This window comes from Oncorhynchus mykiss, chromosome 25, assembly GCF_057628025.1.
Source record: "Oncorhynchus mykiss isolate SJ-2025 chromosome 25, ASM5762802v1, whole genome shotgun sequence".
NCBI lineage: Eukaryota > Metazoa > Chordata > Actinopteri > Salmoniformes > Salmonidae > Oncorhynchus > Oncorhynchus mykiss.
The window spans coordinates 46,760,751-46,778,466 of record NC_143046.1 but is presented as its reverse complement, the minus strand read 5'-3'; the positions used below and the strand labels follow the sequence as shown (position 1 = coordinate 46,778,466).

Sequence of the window (17,716 nt, the reverse complement as noted above, 5' to 3'; positions counted from 1 at the left end):
CCGGCCAAACCCTCCCCTAACGACACTGGGCCAATTGTGCAACAGCCCCATGGGTCTCCTGGTCGCGGCCGGCTGCAACAGAGCCTGGACTTTTGAACAACTTGAACAACTTTAACAGCGATCCAAAATAGACTCTTCAAAGCAAGTCTTGTGAGAAGGGTATCTGCCCAGTGCTGTCATCAGTCAACCTATCTCCTTTCAAGTAGTCCACCTTTTCACTGCTGTATTCAAATCAGGAGCAATCTGGCTGGTGGGGGGGACCTCTACCACTGAGATCCAGTTCCATGACATAGACAGTTCCACTGCTGAATATTAACTGAAGTACACAGTAGGAAATTGATTGAATGTTGAATGTCACTCACGTGACGAGTCCTCAGTCACCATATTTGGCCATGCTGATTTATTTACGTCTAAATTTTGTTGATTACAATGCTGCCATCTAGGGGTAGCTAGCTATACAGTACAACGTATACATGTCCAATTATTTGTGATACTTTCTGAACGTGAAAGAATAAGACACGGGTAGAGAAATACATTTTTTTTCAAGTTTATTAACTTTGTTTCAAAAGATTCCTTCATACAAATTAATCTCTCATCGTACTTACAGAATCTTAAATATGTGGTACAGTATATCATACACATGGTAATGAACCTAGTACATTTATCATACATATGGAAATTGACATATAGTAGCTACATTTATAATGATTCCATCTTAACTATTAATACTCTGGATAGGACTCGTATCATAAAAGCAGTGCCAAAGCTCATTACAACATTAGAGACGATCTCTGGTGCTACATAGTGTAGTAGCCTAACAAAATGCAACTAGTGTGGTTTCGGGATATTCCCTAACAATGAACTGCAGTTTTTTATTGAACCATATCATAAAATCAACATGACAATATTTTATAAAAGTAACATAATCAACAATGGACCGTTGCAGTTTTTGCAATGATATGTCATTGAATTCTTTCCCGTTTTGACAAGACATTAATAAACAAGCCAAACACACATGACCTAATAACAACAGTATAAGAAATCACATCATGTTCCTGTCCAGTAATAACACATGATAACATATAAGGGTTGTTGGTAAAATGTCTGAAGTGAACAGGTAGTTATTTCTCCGGTGTGTGACTCTCATCCTCTTCAGGGTTCTGAGTGGCTGCCTCTGGTCCACTCTGTGATTGGTCCGTGGAGATATGCTCTCGGCTCAGTGACGGCAGGAGGAGATATTCCAGCTCCTCAGCACTGACGGCCACTTTCTCAGGTACCAGCCAACGCTTTAGATGCTCAAGGGCACTGTGAAGAACAGATAGAAGTTATGACACATCCTTTCATTACAAAAAGAGGCAAAGTACTGGGTGACTTCAACCTCCCAATGCCTGACTTTGACTAATTTCTTTCCACCTCTTCTTTCCCCTCCTTGCCTCTTGACCTCACCCAGTCACCTCCCACTCACAAGTCAGGTAATAGGCTTGAACTCTACTTTACTAGAGGCTGTTCGCCTACCAATCTCACTGCAACCCCCCTCCAGGTCTCAGATAAAAATAAACAAAGTAGTTCTCACTCTCTCCTGCAATCCTACTCACTCAACCTATACCCAGATGATCATGGACTTTCGCAATCTTCACTCTCTCTCTTCTATCATCTCTCCCTTCTGCTAAATCCTTCTCCTGCCCGTCTCCTGACTCTTCCGCTTCGAACCTGCTCTCCTCCCTTACTGCCTCATTTGACTCAAACTGTCGCCTCCCCTCCTGCTCCGTGTCTGAGTGACTGCGTGCTCACAGAACAGGGCTGTGGGCAGCTGAGCGGCAATGGAGGTTTAAAAAATTATCATCCTTCCACTCCCTCCGCCTTACCTACTCTTCAGGAATCCTCTGCTAAAGCCACTTTCTATCATTATATTCCAAGCCTCTACCTCCAACCCCGGGAAACAATTTTACCACCTCTTAATCCTACACTTACTCCCCCTCCCTGCGGACGTGATTGTCAACCACCTTGAAAAAAAGTTTGACGACATCCGCTCCTCATACACTCAGCCTACTGAGTCCCCTGGTCTCACTCACACATAACTACCCTACGCCTTGACCTCCTTCTCCCCTCTCTCTCCAGATAAATCCTGTGAGTAGTGATGTCCAGTCGCCAGACAACCTACCCACTCCATCCCCTCTTCCCTTCTCTCATCATCTCATACCTGACCACCGGCTGTGTCCCCTCTGACTTGAAGATGGCCATAGTTGCTCCCCTCTTCAAGAAACCAACACTCAACCCCTCTGATGTCACTGCTCTCTGTGTCATGGAGGCTCTCCGCTCTGCCAGAGCTGACTCTCTCTCCTCTGTCGTTATCCTCCTAGATCTATCCACTGCCTTTGAACCATCAGATCCTCCTCTCAGGCTCTGCAACTCCTGGATTGCATCCTACCTGGCAGGTCGCTCCTACCAAGTGGTGTGGAGAGGATCTGTGTCTGCACCACGTGTTCTCACTGCTGGTGTTCCCCTAGGGCTCGGTTCTAGGCCCTCTCCTCTTTTCTCTATACACCATGTCACTCAGCTTCGTCATATCCTCTCATGGTCTCTACTATCACTGCTTTGTGGATGACACACTAGCCACTTTAATAATGAAAAATGTATGTAATAAATGTATCACTAGCTACTTTAAAAAATGCCACTTTATATAATGTTTACATACCCTACATTACTCATCTAATATGTATATACTGTACACTATACCATCTACTGCATCTTGCCTATGCCGTTCGGCCATCGCTCATTCATATATTTTTATGTACATATTCTCATTCATTCCTTTACACTTGTGTGTATAAGGTAGTTGTGAAATTGTTAGGTTAGATTACTTGTTAGATATTACTGCATGGTCGGAACTAGAAGCACAAGCATTTCGCTACACTCGCATTAACTGCTATCTGTTATCTGCTAACCATGTGTATGTGACAACAAAATTTGATTTGACACTCAACTATTTTTCTCATTCCCCTCTCTGATTCCCATGTAGCAACACACATCTCTGCATGCCCTGCAGATATCTCAGCTTGGATGTCAGCCCACCACCTCAAGCTCAACCTCGACAAGAAGGAGCTGCTCTTCTTCCTGGGAAAGGCCTGCCCGCTCCAAGACCTCACCATCATGGTCGACAACTCCACGGTGTCCCCATCCCAGAGAGCAAATAACCTTGGCGTGACCCTGGACAACATCCTGTCGTTCTCTGCAAACATCAAAGCAGTGACTCGCTCCTGCAGGTTCATGGTCTACAACATCCGTAAAGTACAACCTTTCCTCACACAGGAAGCGGTGCTGGGCCTCCCCGCTTGTGCCATCAAACACCTGCAGAATGTTGCAGCCCGTCTGGTGTTCAACCTTTGCAAGTTCTCCCATGTCACCTTCCTCCTTTGTACACTTCACTGGCTCCCAGTCAAAGCTTGGATCCACTACAAGACCATGGTGCTTGCCCAAGGAGCAGCAAAGAGAACTGCACCTCCCTACCTTCAGGCTATGCTCAAACCCTACATCCCAATCCGAGCACTCCGTTCTGACACCTCTCGTCTCATCAGTCTTACTATCCCCCTCAGTCCTACTAGCAGTGACTTTGCTGATAACATCTTTGAGGAAAAATATACTTACTATGACTATGAAATGTAGTTGTCTCACCTAGCTCTCTTAAGATGAATGCATTAGGACAAGAGTGTCTGCTAAATGACTTAAATGTAAAAAAAAATTAAATGTTTGTAACAGAACAATCCATGGACCTGTAAGACTCTTTACAAGCTCAGCCTCCAAAGCTGTCCAGAACTAGTGGAGAAGGTTAATAGGCCTACTTCAAACAGAACAACAAAACAAATTATGCTCTTCAGCTCACCTCTGATCTAGTTCACCCTCCTGAAAGAGTTCTGAGCTCTGAGCGTCATGCAAGAATCTATCCCAGCATTCTTTTTTGGCCTGAGATAGGGAGCGCAGCATCTCCCTGGAAGTCACCTCAGTGCACTGGCCCTTTATTCTCTTCAGACGGTTCTCTGAAAGACAGGATTCATAATGAACTTTAATATTAAATGTTAAGAACTATGAGATTAGGATTAATAGAAACTTGATTTCCGACCTTGATTTACAGCTTTCTCACAATCATCCCAAATAGCTGTGTGGAAATAAGACTTAGAAGTGTGTTGCAAGGAGAGAATGGAATCAATAGTAAAATCCCACTGGGCACAGATGTCAATTCAATGTCTATTCCACGTTGGTTCAACGTAATTTCATTGAAATGACATGAAAACAATTTTGATTCCACCAGTGTATGCCCAGATATGCATTTGGATACTTTCAAATTAATTATTCCTCTATTTCTGGACATAACATTGATGCATGAGAAGTTTTACACTACTGTTTACATGAACCCAACATAGAAACTGGAAAGAAGGCTAAGCCTCTAAAACTACAGTAAAGCAGACAGCTGTTGGGTGTGCAGGCTTTTGTTCCAGCCTAGCACTCACACAGGCGTTGGAGTTAAAGTCAAGGACCAGGGTTGATGCCATCAAAAGGGCCATAGATAAGGGTGGAGGGCCACACATGACAGAAGTTTGATATTAGATTGACTTTACCTAAACTAGCAATGTAGACATCTGAGTCTTCCATAGGTTCCCAGACGCTGTGAGTGGAGGAACTCGTAGACATGCCATTAGATTGCAGGCCATTGCCAACATGTGAGGGTTGGAATGAATCTGTGAACAGTGTGGCATCATCCCCCTCTTGGCCTTGAGCTTCCTCCTGTACGTCAGGCAGGCTCGAGCAGATTTCTGACCACAGCTCTCCACTGGACCGAGTCTCGTGACTCTCGAAATCCTCAATCATCTTCATGCAGATGCAGTCTGTCTGTGGTCTGTTGAGAAAAGCATGTCAACAACTCTATGAACGGATAGCTAGCTCAAAAATCAATTCAGTGATAGCTAGCTTAAAAATCAATTCAGTGATAGCTCGATTGAGCAATGCAATTAAGTTAAACTGTATACAAACTGCAAGGTCTTGGTAAACGTTTCACCAAGTTAGAAATGAGCTGCTGTTTACAGCATTGAATGAGTGTTTCTACGTTATTTGTTAGCTTGCTAACCGTAGCTACCAAGTTGGCGCGTTAGCTTTAAATTAATCACATTGTCATTGGAATTTCAAAAGTATAGCTAAATGGAGGCTAAACGTTCACTCTGCTAAACATGTTATCTTGGTGTCTTACCTGCGAATAAAACGTAAAGCAACTAAACCGTATTTTCCAGGCAGTAGGACATAAACGTGCTAACGTTAGCTAGCTAGCCTACTAGTCTAGCAGGAATCCTAAACAAAATCCAAATACTCCTCCTTTGGCGTGTTTTGAGTGATTTGATTAGATGAGGTCACTGCCTGTCAAGTCATTCTGAGGTTCTATTGGTGCTCATTGGCTTTCAGTTATGTAAACCCAAAGTTATTGGCCAGCTATGGTAGTCCTTTGTGGGGACCAGGAAGTGTCCTGCAACAGTCCAAATGTTGAAGATCGATGGTGGTAAGTAGCTACTATCAAGGTACGTTTTCATCATTTGGAAAATCTTTGCTACTCACGTTAGTGTTAGATGTAGTATTTCCTGAGTTATACAAGCAATAAACCAACCGTTTTTGTTACGTTCGATGGCAAGCTAGCAAACTTGATATTTTCGATTGTTTTTATAAACGTGTGTGTGTGTCGGTCTGGGCATACCTTGCAATGGGGTCTTTGTGTGACATTGTGTGGTTTTATTTTCATTGTCAGGGAGCTCCACCAGTGTAGGAGATGCAAGCAGTGTTCAGACTGGTTGTAGTGGCAGTCCCTATGGGTGTGCTGCTTTCAAGAACCATGGCATGGATGTCCACTGGAAAGACACACCCAGAACTTATCGACCGCCTGAGAGGTATGAGAGACTGATGTCAGTCCTGGGCTGTGTTCAGCAGGACACGACATTGTGGAATGTTCAGATGGAAACATGTTATGTTGACCTGTGGTTCTCAACCTTTTTTGGTTACTGTATATATATTTTCTGGTTACTGCATATCCTGCTAAAAAGCCACTGTGTTCAATAATTGTCTTTGAAAATGACCTTACTCCAAAGAACATGGGGTTATCCGCAGTGATCGGGTTTTTGACGCCATGCTTGCCACCGACCGAGGGATCTACTCCAGAGACTACCCCTATGCTGACTCCCCTCAGTCCATAGGTACAGTGCCTAGTGAAATTCTACACATCTAATATGTTTTCCAAATATTTTTTTTTAAATGGTGTCTTGATTGCGTTTGTCTTCACACCCAATAGTTAATACAGTACTTACAGCTGTGAATCATTTTGAATAAGATTCTACCATCTTAGGGCAAGATACTCTATATCCATTGTTTTTCCATTTTTTTTTTTGTAAAAATTGCTCAAGCTCAGTAAGTTTGGATGAATCTAATCTTATTTTCAAGCAGATTTAACTCAGGACTGAGACTGGACTATTCAGGAACACAAAATTCAAATGCTATTCCAGGGTTAGGTATTAAGAGGGAGGCAGAGTTTCCTCTAACTTTAAAAAAAATCTGGGCATTGATCCATTCATATTTCAATCCTACCAATAACATGCTGCCACCACAATACTTCAAAATACAGAGGATCAACAACATTGTGTTCACTCCATATTACTGGCCTGTATGACAAAGTAAAAAGAAAGAAGCCGTTGTTAATAAAACAACAAAAAATACACAACACTGCAATTTATTATTATTATGTTTTGCCAAATTTTAAGTATTGTGGCATTAGCATCATGTTATGGGTATGCTGGAAGGTTTGTCATGTTCAAACTAAATAGGAAAGGAGCCAATCTCAAGTAAAAAAAGTACAAGGAAAACCCGCCTCAGTCTTCTGAAATCCTAACCCTGGGATAGTTTTATTTTTTAGCAGGACAAATACAAAATATGTAATGCCAAAGACACACCAGAATGGCTTTCCAAGAGGTGTTGAGTGTTCCTGAGTGGTCCAGTCTTGACTTAATTTAGCTTGAAAATCAGAGACAAGGTTTATCATATTGCTGTCGATCAATGATTCCTAACCAAATTTACTGAGCTTGAACAATTTTGACAAAAACAATGGATATACACTGAGTGTACAAAACATTAACAAACACCTTCCTTATACTGAGTTGCTTCAACATTAGGAATTACTTCAGTGTAATTTACATACAAAGTATAGGTTATAGAACTTCAGAAATATTTTTGTTGTTCTGCTCATTGATCTGCATTATATACACCGAGTACACCAAACCTTAGGAACACTTTCCTAATATTGAGTTGCACCACCCCTTGCTCATTTTAGTTGCCCCCCCCTTTTTCTCTCAGAACCTCATCAATTTGTTGAGTTATGAACTCTACATGGTGTCAAGTATTCTACAGGGATGCTGGCCCATGTTGCTTCCCACAGTTGTGTCAAGTTGGCTGGATATCCTTTGGGTGGTGGACCATTCTTGATACACATGGGAAACAGTTGAGCGTGAAAAATACAGCAGCATTGCAGTTCTTGACACAAACCGGTGCGCCAGGCACCTACTATCATACCCTGTTCAAAGGCACTTAAATATTTTGTCTTGCCCATTCACCTTCTGAATGGCACACATACAAAATAATTGTCTCAATGCTTAAAAATCCTTTAACCTGTCAACTCCCTTTTATCTACACTGATTGAATTGGATTTAACGAGTGACACCAATAAGGGATCATAGCTTTCACCTGGTCAGTCTGTCATGTACAGAGCAGGTGTTCTTAATGTTTGGTACACTAATTGTTCTGCAAAGTTGGTGGAATCTTATTCAAAATGATTTACAGCTGTAATGGATGCTAAAGGGGCTTCCACCAAGTATTAACTCTGTGGTGTGAAGACATACACAATCAAGACATCTTCGTATAATTATATTTTTCATAATTTCTCTTTCACTTTGAAAATGTGAAGTAGGTTATGTAGATCTATCGGGAAAAAAATGTAATGTATTCCCTTTTTAGAGTTAATTTTAAGGCAGCAAAATGTGAAGACTGTGCAAGGGGTGTGTAGACTTACTTTAGTGTAGACTTACTTCAGTTATGATTAGCATACAAACTTGTACAAAGTAGCATAATTGACAGTTGAATAGATGTTATCACTACATACAGTACATAATGAGCTCCTTTGTTTTCATAGGATTCAAGGCAACAATCAGTGCTCCACACATGGTAAGTTTCTCAGTATAGAACTTGTAGTTTTCTAAGTAGGAAAGATAATGACACGATGCTGTCCGGTGTTTATTCAGCATGCACATGCCCTGGAGATACTAAGTGACAAGCTAATGGACGGGGCATCTGCATTGGATGTGGGATCAGGCAGTGGCTATCTCACAGCGTGCTTTGCAAGGATGGTAAGTTCCAGAATCGATCAGTATGAGTACTTCACAATAATCATATTTGTGATATTTCCTTATAGTCATTTGCGTCTCCTTCCCTCTGTAGGTAGGGCCCTCAGGGAAAGTAGTAGGGATTGAACACATAGATGAGCTGGTCCAAACCTCTGTGAGGAACGTCCAGGCTGACGACCCCGAGCTGCTCTCTTCAGGGCGTATCAGACTTGTCGGTAAGTCCGGTGAATGAAAGGCTATGTATTCAGCTGTAGGTTCAGACAACATACAAACAAATAATGATAGATGGAAATGTTGAGTTGGCAAACTGTATCTAGTCATGATACACTATATGTTTGTTTTGGTGTCTGATAAATCTAAGATTTCTTAAAGTGGTGTCATTCCCTATTGGATTAGTGACCTTTCAATGATTTATTGCACAAAAAAGGCTCAGAAACTGTCACAACACAATAACTTTTAGGTGTCTGAAACATTATAGCAAAGATGCATTTATTGATCACTTGAATAAAGTTAATTGGGACCCGGTACTTAAATGTATAGATATGTATAGATATGGATAAAGTATGGGGGTGTTTATAGTGGCTCCATGGAAAGCCATAAGAATTAAACAAAGAACTGAAACTTGGATGAATCAGGAAATCCTTGAGGCCATTAAATCAAGGAATACTGCATTTCTAGAATATAACAGAACCAAAGAGGAAGATGCTTTCACTAGACACAGAACCCTAAGGAACAAAGCTAGTCAGATGATTGAAGATGCCAAAAAAGCATTTTTTACAACAGAATTTGAGAGAATAGGCATAATCCTAGGATGATGTGGCAGTCCTTAAAACATTTGGTATATAGATAACAGAAAACAAATTGCAAAAGCTTGAGTATTGAGGCCAATGGAGAAGTGGCAGCTGACAATCTCAATACCTTTTTCACAACAGTTTCCTCAAATTTGGTTGAGAAGCTACCTGGTAGTACTGGAGTGTATGCTAGGATCAGGTCCTAGGCTATTACTTCATGATGCATGTACAAGCTGATGCCTTTTCCTTTATAGCAGTGTCTCAGGCTGAAGTTGTTAAGAGACGGTCTGAATTAAACTGCTCTAAAGCTACAGGCCTCAACAATATCCCTACCAGGTTTTTAAGAGATGGTGCTGAACTTATTGCCCCCTGTGTCACCCATTTATTCAACATTAAATGGGTGATACAGAGTTCCCACGAATACGACACTTGCTAGAGGGATCCCTATCCACAAAAAGGGCAGCAAAACAGACAAGGGCAACCTGTATCTATTTTGAGTGTGATGTCTAAAGATAGAGGAAAATACTAGTAAGAATTATATTTAATATGAACTACAGTCTGGTTTTAAAAAATCCCTCTCCGCTGACACACCTATTGTTTTTAACTGACTTTATCAGGAAATCATTTTACCAGGGACATTTCTGTGGAATGGTAATGCTGGATCTGCAGAAGGCGTTTAACATGTTTGATCATAGTATCATGCTCTATAAGTTAAAAACCCTTGGATTTAAGAGAATGGCCATTGACTGGGTTGAATCCTATTTAACGGGTAAAGACCAAATGATGGATGTTAATGGAAAACATTCTATTGCAAAGGGGATTAGCTGTGGGGTGCCACAGGGGAGGACCTTGGCACACTTCTCTTCCTACTGTACATTAACGATATGAAATCAGCCTGCTCTTGTAACTAGTTGTATTCGGATGACTCTGCTCTACTGGTGTCCCATAAGGACAAAGCCTCAGTAGAAGAGAACCTTAGTGCAGAGTTATCCAATATCACTAAATGGCTATCAGATAACAACCTTTCTCTGCATCTTGGAAAAACATTTTGGTTCCAGAGTAAAGCTTCCAAGGCCCCCCCTAGTTTTAGTGTCAACGTGGGCAACTCAGTGGTTACACCAAAAACCTCAGTCAGCTACTTTGGGTGTGAATTGGATAGACTATGTCCCTGAAGGTGTTAACAAAGATAAACCAAAAAATGAAATTCCTAGCTCGGACCTCAAAATATCTTGATAGTGACACCCTAAAGACTCTGGCAGGTGCACAAGTTCAGTGTCACTTTGATTATGCATGGACATCATGGTTCACCAGCATCCCTAAACATCTAATGATCATCTAAGCGACAGACCAGCCAAAACAAGCTGGTGAGAGTTGTACTTAAACTCCCCCCTCGTACTCATCTGGTGGTTGAGCATTTTAATCAGCTAGGCTGGCTATCTGTAGAGAAAAGGGTCAAATTAAATAAACTTTGTCTGATCCATAGAATTATTACTTACTCAGCCCCTATGTACCTATCAAAATAATTGCTCCTATATTAGAGATGTCCACTAATACAACACCAGAGCCAGAGACTCTGTTTTTATATACCGGGACTGTTGAGTGGAACAACCTACCACAGCAACTCAAAGCCAAACCAACCATAACTTCATTTAAAAAGAATATCAAAAGCTGACTCATGATCGAGCAATTAAAAATAAACGTCTGTATGTAAATGCCCCAGGCTATGACAATGTCGTCCTGTCTTTTTGTTTTGTTATGAGTTATATGTCTAACCAATGTATGCCTAGTAAGAGGACCACAATGAAAATACGTTTTCAAACGTTCTTGTGTTATCCTTGATGATTGTAAATGCATTATCCACGTGTGATTGTATTGTTTTAAATTGTCAAATAAATTCTCTCTCTCCACACACAATAACAATGTTTCATAATATTTATGTTTTTCTCAGTCGGAGATGGACGGTTAGGCTACCCTGATGGAGCCCCATATGATGCCATTCATGTAGGGGCAGCCGCGCCTACGCTCCCTAAAGCTGTAAGGACTTGGCCGATCAATAACTTTCAAGCCAGTGTTTTTATTTTACTGACGACTTGAATTTATCATCAGTAATAGATGAGGTGAATTGAACATAAGCGAAACAATGGAATTGCCATGGAAACATGTGGGGTCTCTTCATTGCCCCTGGGTATAATTAGCTTACATTTAGGCGATTGTTTATGTGTATTTCACACTATGTTGAGGTAAAAATCTCAGTATGTAGGACCTCCCGAGTGGCGCTGCGGTCTAAGGCACTACATCGCAGTGTTCAATCCCAGGCTGTGTCATTACCTGCCATGACTGGAATTCCTATAAGGCGGCACACATTTGGCCCAGCGTTGTCCGGGTTAGGGGAGGGTTTAGCCGGTGCGCTTTACTTGGCTCATCGCGTTCTTGTGGCGGGCTGGGCGCCTGCAGGCTGACTCGGTCGTCAGTTGAACAGTGTTTCCTCTGACACATTAGTGCAGCTGTCTTCCGGGTTAAGCGGGCGGGTGTTAAGAAGCGCGGTTTGGCAGGTCATGTTTCGGAGAGCACATGACTCGATCTTCGCCTCTCCCGAGCCCGTTGGGTAGTTGCAGAGATTAGACAAGATCGACTTTGTCTACTACCACCGATTTCTGTATGCTAGCTATACTAACCAGCTTATACAAACAGGAGTTAGCATTTAGCCATTGTATGCAGAGAAAATATATCCAAATCGGACTTACATTGCCTTCAGAAAGTATTCACACACCTTGAATTTTTCCACATTTTGTTGTGTTACAAAGTGGGATCAAAATGGATTTAATGGTCATTTTTTGTCACCCATCTACACACAATAATGACGAAGTGAAAATTTGTTTTTAGATATTTTTGCAGATTTCTTGAAAATTAAATACAGAAATATCTCATTTACATTATTTTCAAAATTCTTCAAGCTCTGTCAAATTGGTTGTTGATCATTGCTAACCAACCATTTTCAGATCTTGTCATAGATTTTAAAGCAGATTTAAGTCAAAACTCAGGAACATTCACTGTCTTCTTGGTAAGCAAATATAGATTTGGCCTTGTGTTTTAGGCTATTATCTTGCTGAAAGGTGAATTAATCTCCCAGTGTCCGGTGAAAAGCAGACAGAACCATGTTTTCCTCTAGGATTTTGCCTGTGCTTAGCTCCATTCCGTTTCTTTTTTTCCTGAAAAACTCCCCAGTCCTTAATGATTACAAGCATACCCATAACATGATGCAGCCACCACTATGCTTGAAATTATGAGAGAGGTACTCAGTAATGTTATGTTTGAGGCAAATCCAATACAACACTTTGTATTCAGGACAAAAAGTGAATTGCTTTGCCACATTCTTTGCAGTATTATTTTAGTGCCTTGTTGCAAACAGGATGCATGTTTTGGAATATGTTTTATTCTGTACAGGCTTCCTTCTTTTCACTCTGTCAAATTGGTTAGTATTGTGGAGTAACTACAATGTTGTTAATCCAACCTCAGTTTTCTCCTATCACAGCCATTAAACTCTGTAACTGTTTTAAAGTCACCATTTACATCATGGTGAAATGCCAGAGTTTGGAAGGACGCCTGTATCTTTTTAGGGGCTGGGTGTATTGATACACCATCCAAAGCCTAATTAATCATTTCACCATGCTCAAAGGTATATTCAGTGTCTTCTTTAAAATAAAAATGTATCTAGAAGGTACCCTTCTTTTCGAGACATTGGAAAACATCCCTGGTCTTTGTGGTTGAATCTGTGTTTGAAATTCATTGCTCATGTTAAACACTATTATTGCACTATTAAGCCCATGAAGTTATGTAGGCTTGCCATAACAGAGGTTGAATACTTATTGACTCAAGACAATGAATTAGTGAAAAATGTAACAACAAAAACATTCCACTTTGACATTATGGGTTATTGTGCCAAAGATGAAAAAATCCAAATGTAATACATTTTAAATGCCAGCTGTAACACAACAAAATGTGGAAAAAGTCAAGGGTTGTGAATACTTTACAATACATATATCATGACAGATTTGACGAATATCCACTTTGTAGGTCAGATTTGTTGAATATGCGCCAATCTGGTCAATGGAAAGTCTGTGTTCCATTGACTCCTTTACCGCATCTACAGTACCAGTCAAAGTTTGGCATTCTCAAGAGTGTGCAAAGCTGTCATCAAGGCAAAGGGTGGCTACTTTGAAGAATCTCAAGTATAAAATATGTTTTGATTTGTTTAATAGTTTTTTGGTTACTACACGATTCCATATGTCATTTCATAGTTTTGATGCCTTCACTATTTTTCTACAATGTAGACAATGGTAAAAATAAAGAAAAACCCTGTAATGAGTAGGTGTGTCCAAACTTTTGACTGGTACTGTATATCGGAGCATCATTACATCATGAAGGCCATTATGTCAGAGCATTATTACACCGTTAAGGGCATTATGATGTCAAAGCATTACTATATACAGTGCCTTGCGAAAGTATTCGGCCCCCTTGAACTTTGCGACCTTTTGCCACATTTCAGGCTTCAAACATAAAGATATAAAACTGTATTTTTTTGTGAAGAATCAACAACATGTGGGACACAATCATGAAGTGGAACGACATTTATTGGATATTTCTTTTACTTTTTTTTTTTACTTTTTTACTTTTTTAACAAATCAAAAACTGAAAAATTGGGCGTGCAAAATTATTCAGCCCCTTTACTTTCAGTGCAGCAAACTCTCTCCAGAAGTTCAGTGAGGATCTCTGAATGATCCAATGTTGACCTAAATGACTAATGATGATAAATACAATCCACCTGTGTGTAATCAAGTCTCCGTATAAATGCACCTACACTGTGATAGTCTCAGAGGTCCATTAAAAGCGCAGAGAGCATCATGAAGAACAAGGAACACACCAGGCAGGTCCGAGATACTGTTGTGAAGAAGTTTAAAGCCGGATTTGGATACAAAAATATTTCCCAAGCTTTAAACATCCCAAGGAGCACTGTGCAAGCGATAATATTGAAATGGAAGGAGTATCAGACCACTGCAAATCTACCAAGACCTGGCCGTCCCTCTAAACTTTCAGCTCATACAAGGAGAAGACTGATCAGAGATGCAGCCAAGAGGCCCATGATCACTCTGGATGAACTGCAGAGATCTACAGCTGAGGTGGGAGACTCTGTCCATAGGACAACAATCAGTCGTATATTGCACAAATCTGGCCTTTATGGAAGAGTGGCAAGAAGAAAGCCATTTCTTAAAGATATCCATAAAAAGTGTCGTTTAAAGTTTGCCACAAGCCACCTGGGAGACACACCAAACATGTGGAAGAAGGTGCTCTGGTCAGATGAAACCAAAATTGAACTTTTTGGCAACAATGCAAAACGTTATGTTTGGCGTAAAAGCAACACAGCTCATCACCCTGAACACACCATCCCCACTGTCAAACATGGTGGTGGCAGCATCATGGTTTGGGCCTGCTTTTCTTCAGCAGGGACAGGGAAGATGGTTAAAATTGATGGGAAGATGGGTGGAGCCAAATACAGAACCATTCTGGAAGAAAACCTGATGGAGTCTGCAAAAGACCTGAGACTGGGACAGAGATTTGTCTTCCAACAAGACAATGATCCAAAACATAAAGCAAAATCTACAATGGAATGGTTCAAAAATAAACATATCCAGGTGTTAGAATGGCCAAGTCAAAGTCCAGACCTGAATCCAATCGAGAATCTGTGGAAAGAACTGAAAACTGCTGTTCACAAATGCTCTCCATCCAACCTCACTGAGCTCGAGCTGTTTTGCAAGGAGGAATGGGGAAAAAATGTCAGTCTCTCGATGTGCAAAACTGATAGAGACATACCCCAAGCGACTTACAGCTGTAATCACAGCAAAAGGTGGCGCTACAAAGTATTAACTTAAGGGGGCTGAATAATTTTGCACGCCCAATTTTTCAGTTTTTGATTTGTTAAAAAAGTTTGAAAAAAAAGTTTGAAATAATCATTGTGTCCCACTTGTTGTTGATTCTTCACAAAAAAAATACAGTTTTATATCTTTATGTTTAAAGCCTGAAATGTGGCAAAAGGTCGCAAAGTTCAAGGGGGCCGAATCTTTCGCAAGGCACTGTAAATGGTATTAGTATTTCAGAGCATTTTAAATCATTATGGGAATTATATCAGAGCATTATAATGTCATTGACACAAATTTTACAACATTGTCTTTACACAAGGGAGGGAAAGTAAATGTGCATTTTTCTCATCATTTATGCCTTCATTACACAGCTATTGGATCAGTTGAAGCCTGGTGGAAGGCTGGTTTTGCCTGTTGGTCCTGATGGGGGAAGCCAGGTCCTAGAACAGTACGATCGCCAGAGTGACGGCACCTTCATCAGGAAAGCCCTTATGGGGGTGATCTATGTTCCTTTGACTGACAAGCGACGCCAATGGCCTGGGTACGTATACAGACAGACCAGGTGAAAGCTATAATCAGCAACGGTGCTGGGTTTTTCACGCTGGCTACTTTGATGCTACTATTGATGTCACTTGTTGGGCAAGACAACATATTTAAGTGCCTGTGAACTGGTATGGTAGTAGGTGCCAGACATACCGGTTTGAGTCAAGAACAGCAACGGTGCTGGGTTTTTCACGCTCATCAGTTTCCCATGTTTATCAAGAATGGTCCACCACCCAAAGGACGTCCAGCCAACTTGACACAAGTTGAAGTTTGTCACCATCACCTGCCGTCAGGAGGTTCATCATTAGTTCATCATCTCACATCTAGAATTATTTCTCCTGAGAGATGTGGTTCTGTGTTTCTCTTTCCAGAGGTGAGCTCTGACTGCTGTGTCGTGTGGCTGCCCCTGCAGGAGGTGGCGCTGGTGCTGCAGCTCTTGTGTTCCCTAGATCGCCATCTGTCTGCAGCCTAGCAACACGTCCTATGTGCTTATTGACTAAAACTGGGTTGCAGATGACAGTTGTCCCAGAGGGTTGCCAAGGGCTGTTGGATTAATGGTTGCAATTGGAGTTGCATTCAGAACATCAGAACACAATGTTTATGTTCCTCACAGATGTCTGGCTGAAAGGTTGGCTTATTTATTATAAGGTTTCATAAAATAAACGTATGATGTAATTTTACAAAGATGCAACACTCATACAAATTCAGTGATTGGGCTTCACCAACCAACATGAAGGTTACATGTCTTGATAAAGGGAAGAAATTCATAAAAAATGTTTCTAATGTCTGACGTGAATCCAAGTAAACATAGTGACCTAAATGACCACAATTACTGTCTTAGTAACAGAAAAACAACCCTTTTTACATAGCGATGGGAATACATCCACTTTATTTAGACAAAATAATTGAAATGATTATGCGCAAATGCCATAACCTCTTAATAAAAACATTGTAATGAAAATGCTTGCTTGTTTGTAAATGTATGAGAAATAATGTTGCCTTTTTTGAGACATTGTGGATTATCCATCTACAGTATTCACACCCCTTGACTTTTTCCACATTTTGTTGTGTTTCAGACAGAATTTAAAGTGGATAATTTTTTATATAGTATATATTTATTTATTTGAACCTTTATTTAGTCAGTTAAGTCAGTTAAGAACAAATTCTTATTTACAATGATAGCCTACCGGGGAACAGTGGGTTAACTGCCTTGTTCAGGCGCAGAACGACTGATTTTTACCTTGTCAGCTCGGGGATTCGATCCTTGTTTTTGAAAGAATAGCAAAAAAATGTCAATTTAAAATAACATCAAATTGATCAGAAATACAGTGTAGACATTGTTAATGTTGTAAATGACTATTGTAGCTGGAAACGACATAATTTTTTTTTAAATGGAAAATCTACATAGGAGTACAGAGGCCTATTATCAGGAACCATTACTCCTCTGTGTTTCAATGGCACGTTGTGTTAGCTAATCCAAGTTGATAATTTTAAAAGGGTAATGTATCATTAGAAAACCCTTTTGCAAATATGTTAGCACAGCTGATAACTGTTGTGGTAATTAAAGAAGCAATAAAACTGGCCTTTAGACTAGTTGAGTGTCTGGAGCATCAGCATTTGTGGGTTCGATTACAGGTTCAAAATGGCCAGAAGCATAGACCTTTCTTCTGAAACTCGTCAGTCTATTCTTGTTCTGAGAAATGAAGGTAATTCCATGTGAGAAATTACCAAAAAACTGAAGATCTTGTACAACGCTGTTACTACTCCCTTCATAGAACAGTGCAAACTGGCTCTACCCAGAATATAAAGAGGAGTGGAGGCCCCGGTGCAAAACAGACAGGCTGCTTCATTAATTAGTACCTGCAAAACACCAGTCTCAACGTCAACAGTGAAGAGGCGACTCCGGGATGCTGACCTTCTAGGCAGAGTTGCTTTTTTGAGCTGTTCTTGCCATAATATGTACTTCGTCTTTTAGCAAATAGCCCTATCTACTGTATACCACCCCTACCTTGTCACAACACAACTGATTGGCTCAAACGCATTAAGG

General features: G+C 40.7%; 2 protein-coding genes across 4 annotated transcripts; one reads left to right on the top strand and one right to left on the bottom strand.

Moving 5' to 3' along the window:
• Positions 1-531: 531 nt before the first annotated feature.
• ccdc32 (coiled-coil domain containing 32) lies at positions 532-5,928 on the bottom strand. Of its 2 annotated transcripts, none has more exons than XM_036962413.2 (4): positions 5,735-5,928; positions 4,614-4,891; positions 3,881-4,034; positions 532-1,305 (listed from the first exon to the last, which is right to left on the bottom strand). In XM_036962413.2, the coding sequence occupies exons 1-4, from the start codon at positions 5,758-5,760 to the stop codon at positions 1,122-1,124; spliced, it is 642 nt and encodes a 213-aa protein (XP_036818308.2). In that variant the 5' UTR covers positions 5,761-5,928; the 3' UTR covers positions 532-1,121. The 2 variants fall into 2 exon arrangements, with proteins under 2 accessions (XP_036818308.2, XP_021439974.3); XM_021584299.3 differs by lacking the exon at positions 5,735-5,928 and adding an exon at positions 5,240-5,517.
• pcmtl (l-isoaspartyl protein carboxyl methyltransferase, like) lies at positions 5,514-16,630 on the top strand. 2 transcript variants are annotated; one of them, XM_021584298.3, is made up of 9 exons: positions 5,514-5,542; positions 5,786-5,924; positions 6,123-6,227; positions 8,210-8,241; positions 8,319-8,423; positions 8,515-8,635; positions 11,160-11,245; positions 15,498-15,667; positions 16,041-16,630. In XM_021584298.3, exons 2-9 carry the CDS (start codon positions 5,807-5,809, stop codon positions 16,051-16,053), a joined length of 750 nt encoding a protein of 249 aa, XP_021439973.1. In that variant the 5' UTR covers positions 5,514-5,542; positions 5,786-5,806; the 3' UTR covers positions 16,054-16,630. The 2 variants fall into 2 exon arrangements, with proteins under 2 accessions (XP_021439973.1, XP_021439972.1); XM_021584297.3 differs by having other exon boundaries at positions 5,526-5,561.
• Positions 16,631-17,716: the final 1,086 nt, after the last annotated feature.

Coding starts and splice junctions, on each gene's coding strand:
- ccdc32 (XM_036962413.2), bottom strand. CDS start 5,760: ATGTCACACAAAGACCCCATTGCAAG. Junction 4,892..5,734: donor CACAAAGACCCCATTGCAAG/GTATGCCCAGAC, acceptor TTTTCTCAACAG/ACCACAGACAGACTGCATCT. Junction 4,035..4,613: donor TGTCTACATTGCTAGTTTAG/GTAAAGTCAATC, acceptor CCTGTCTTTCAG/AGAACCGTCTGAAGAGAATA.
- pcmtl (XM_021584298.3), top strand. CDS start 5,807: ATGCAAGCAGTGTTCAGACTGGTTGTAGTGGCAGTCCCTATGGGTGTG. Junction 5,925..6,122: donor ACTTATCGACCGCCTGAGAG/GTATGAGAGACT, acceptor CTTACTCCAAAG/AACATGGGGTTATCCGCAGT. Junction 11,246..15,497: donor CGCCTACGCTCCCTAAAGCT/GTAAGGACTTGG, acceptor TTCATTACACAG/CTATTGGATCAGTTGAAGCC.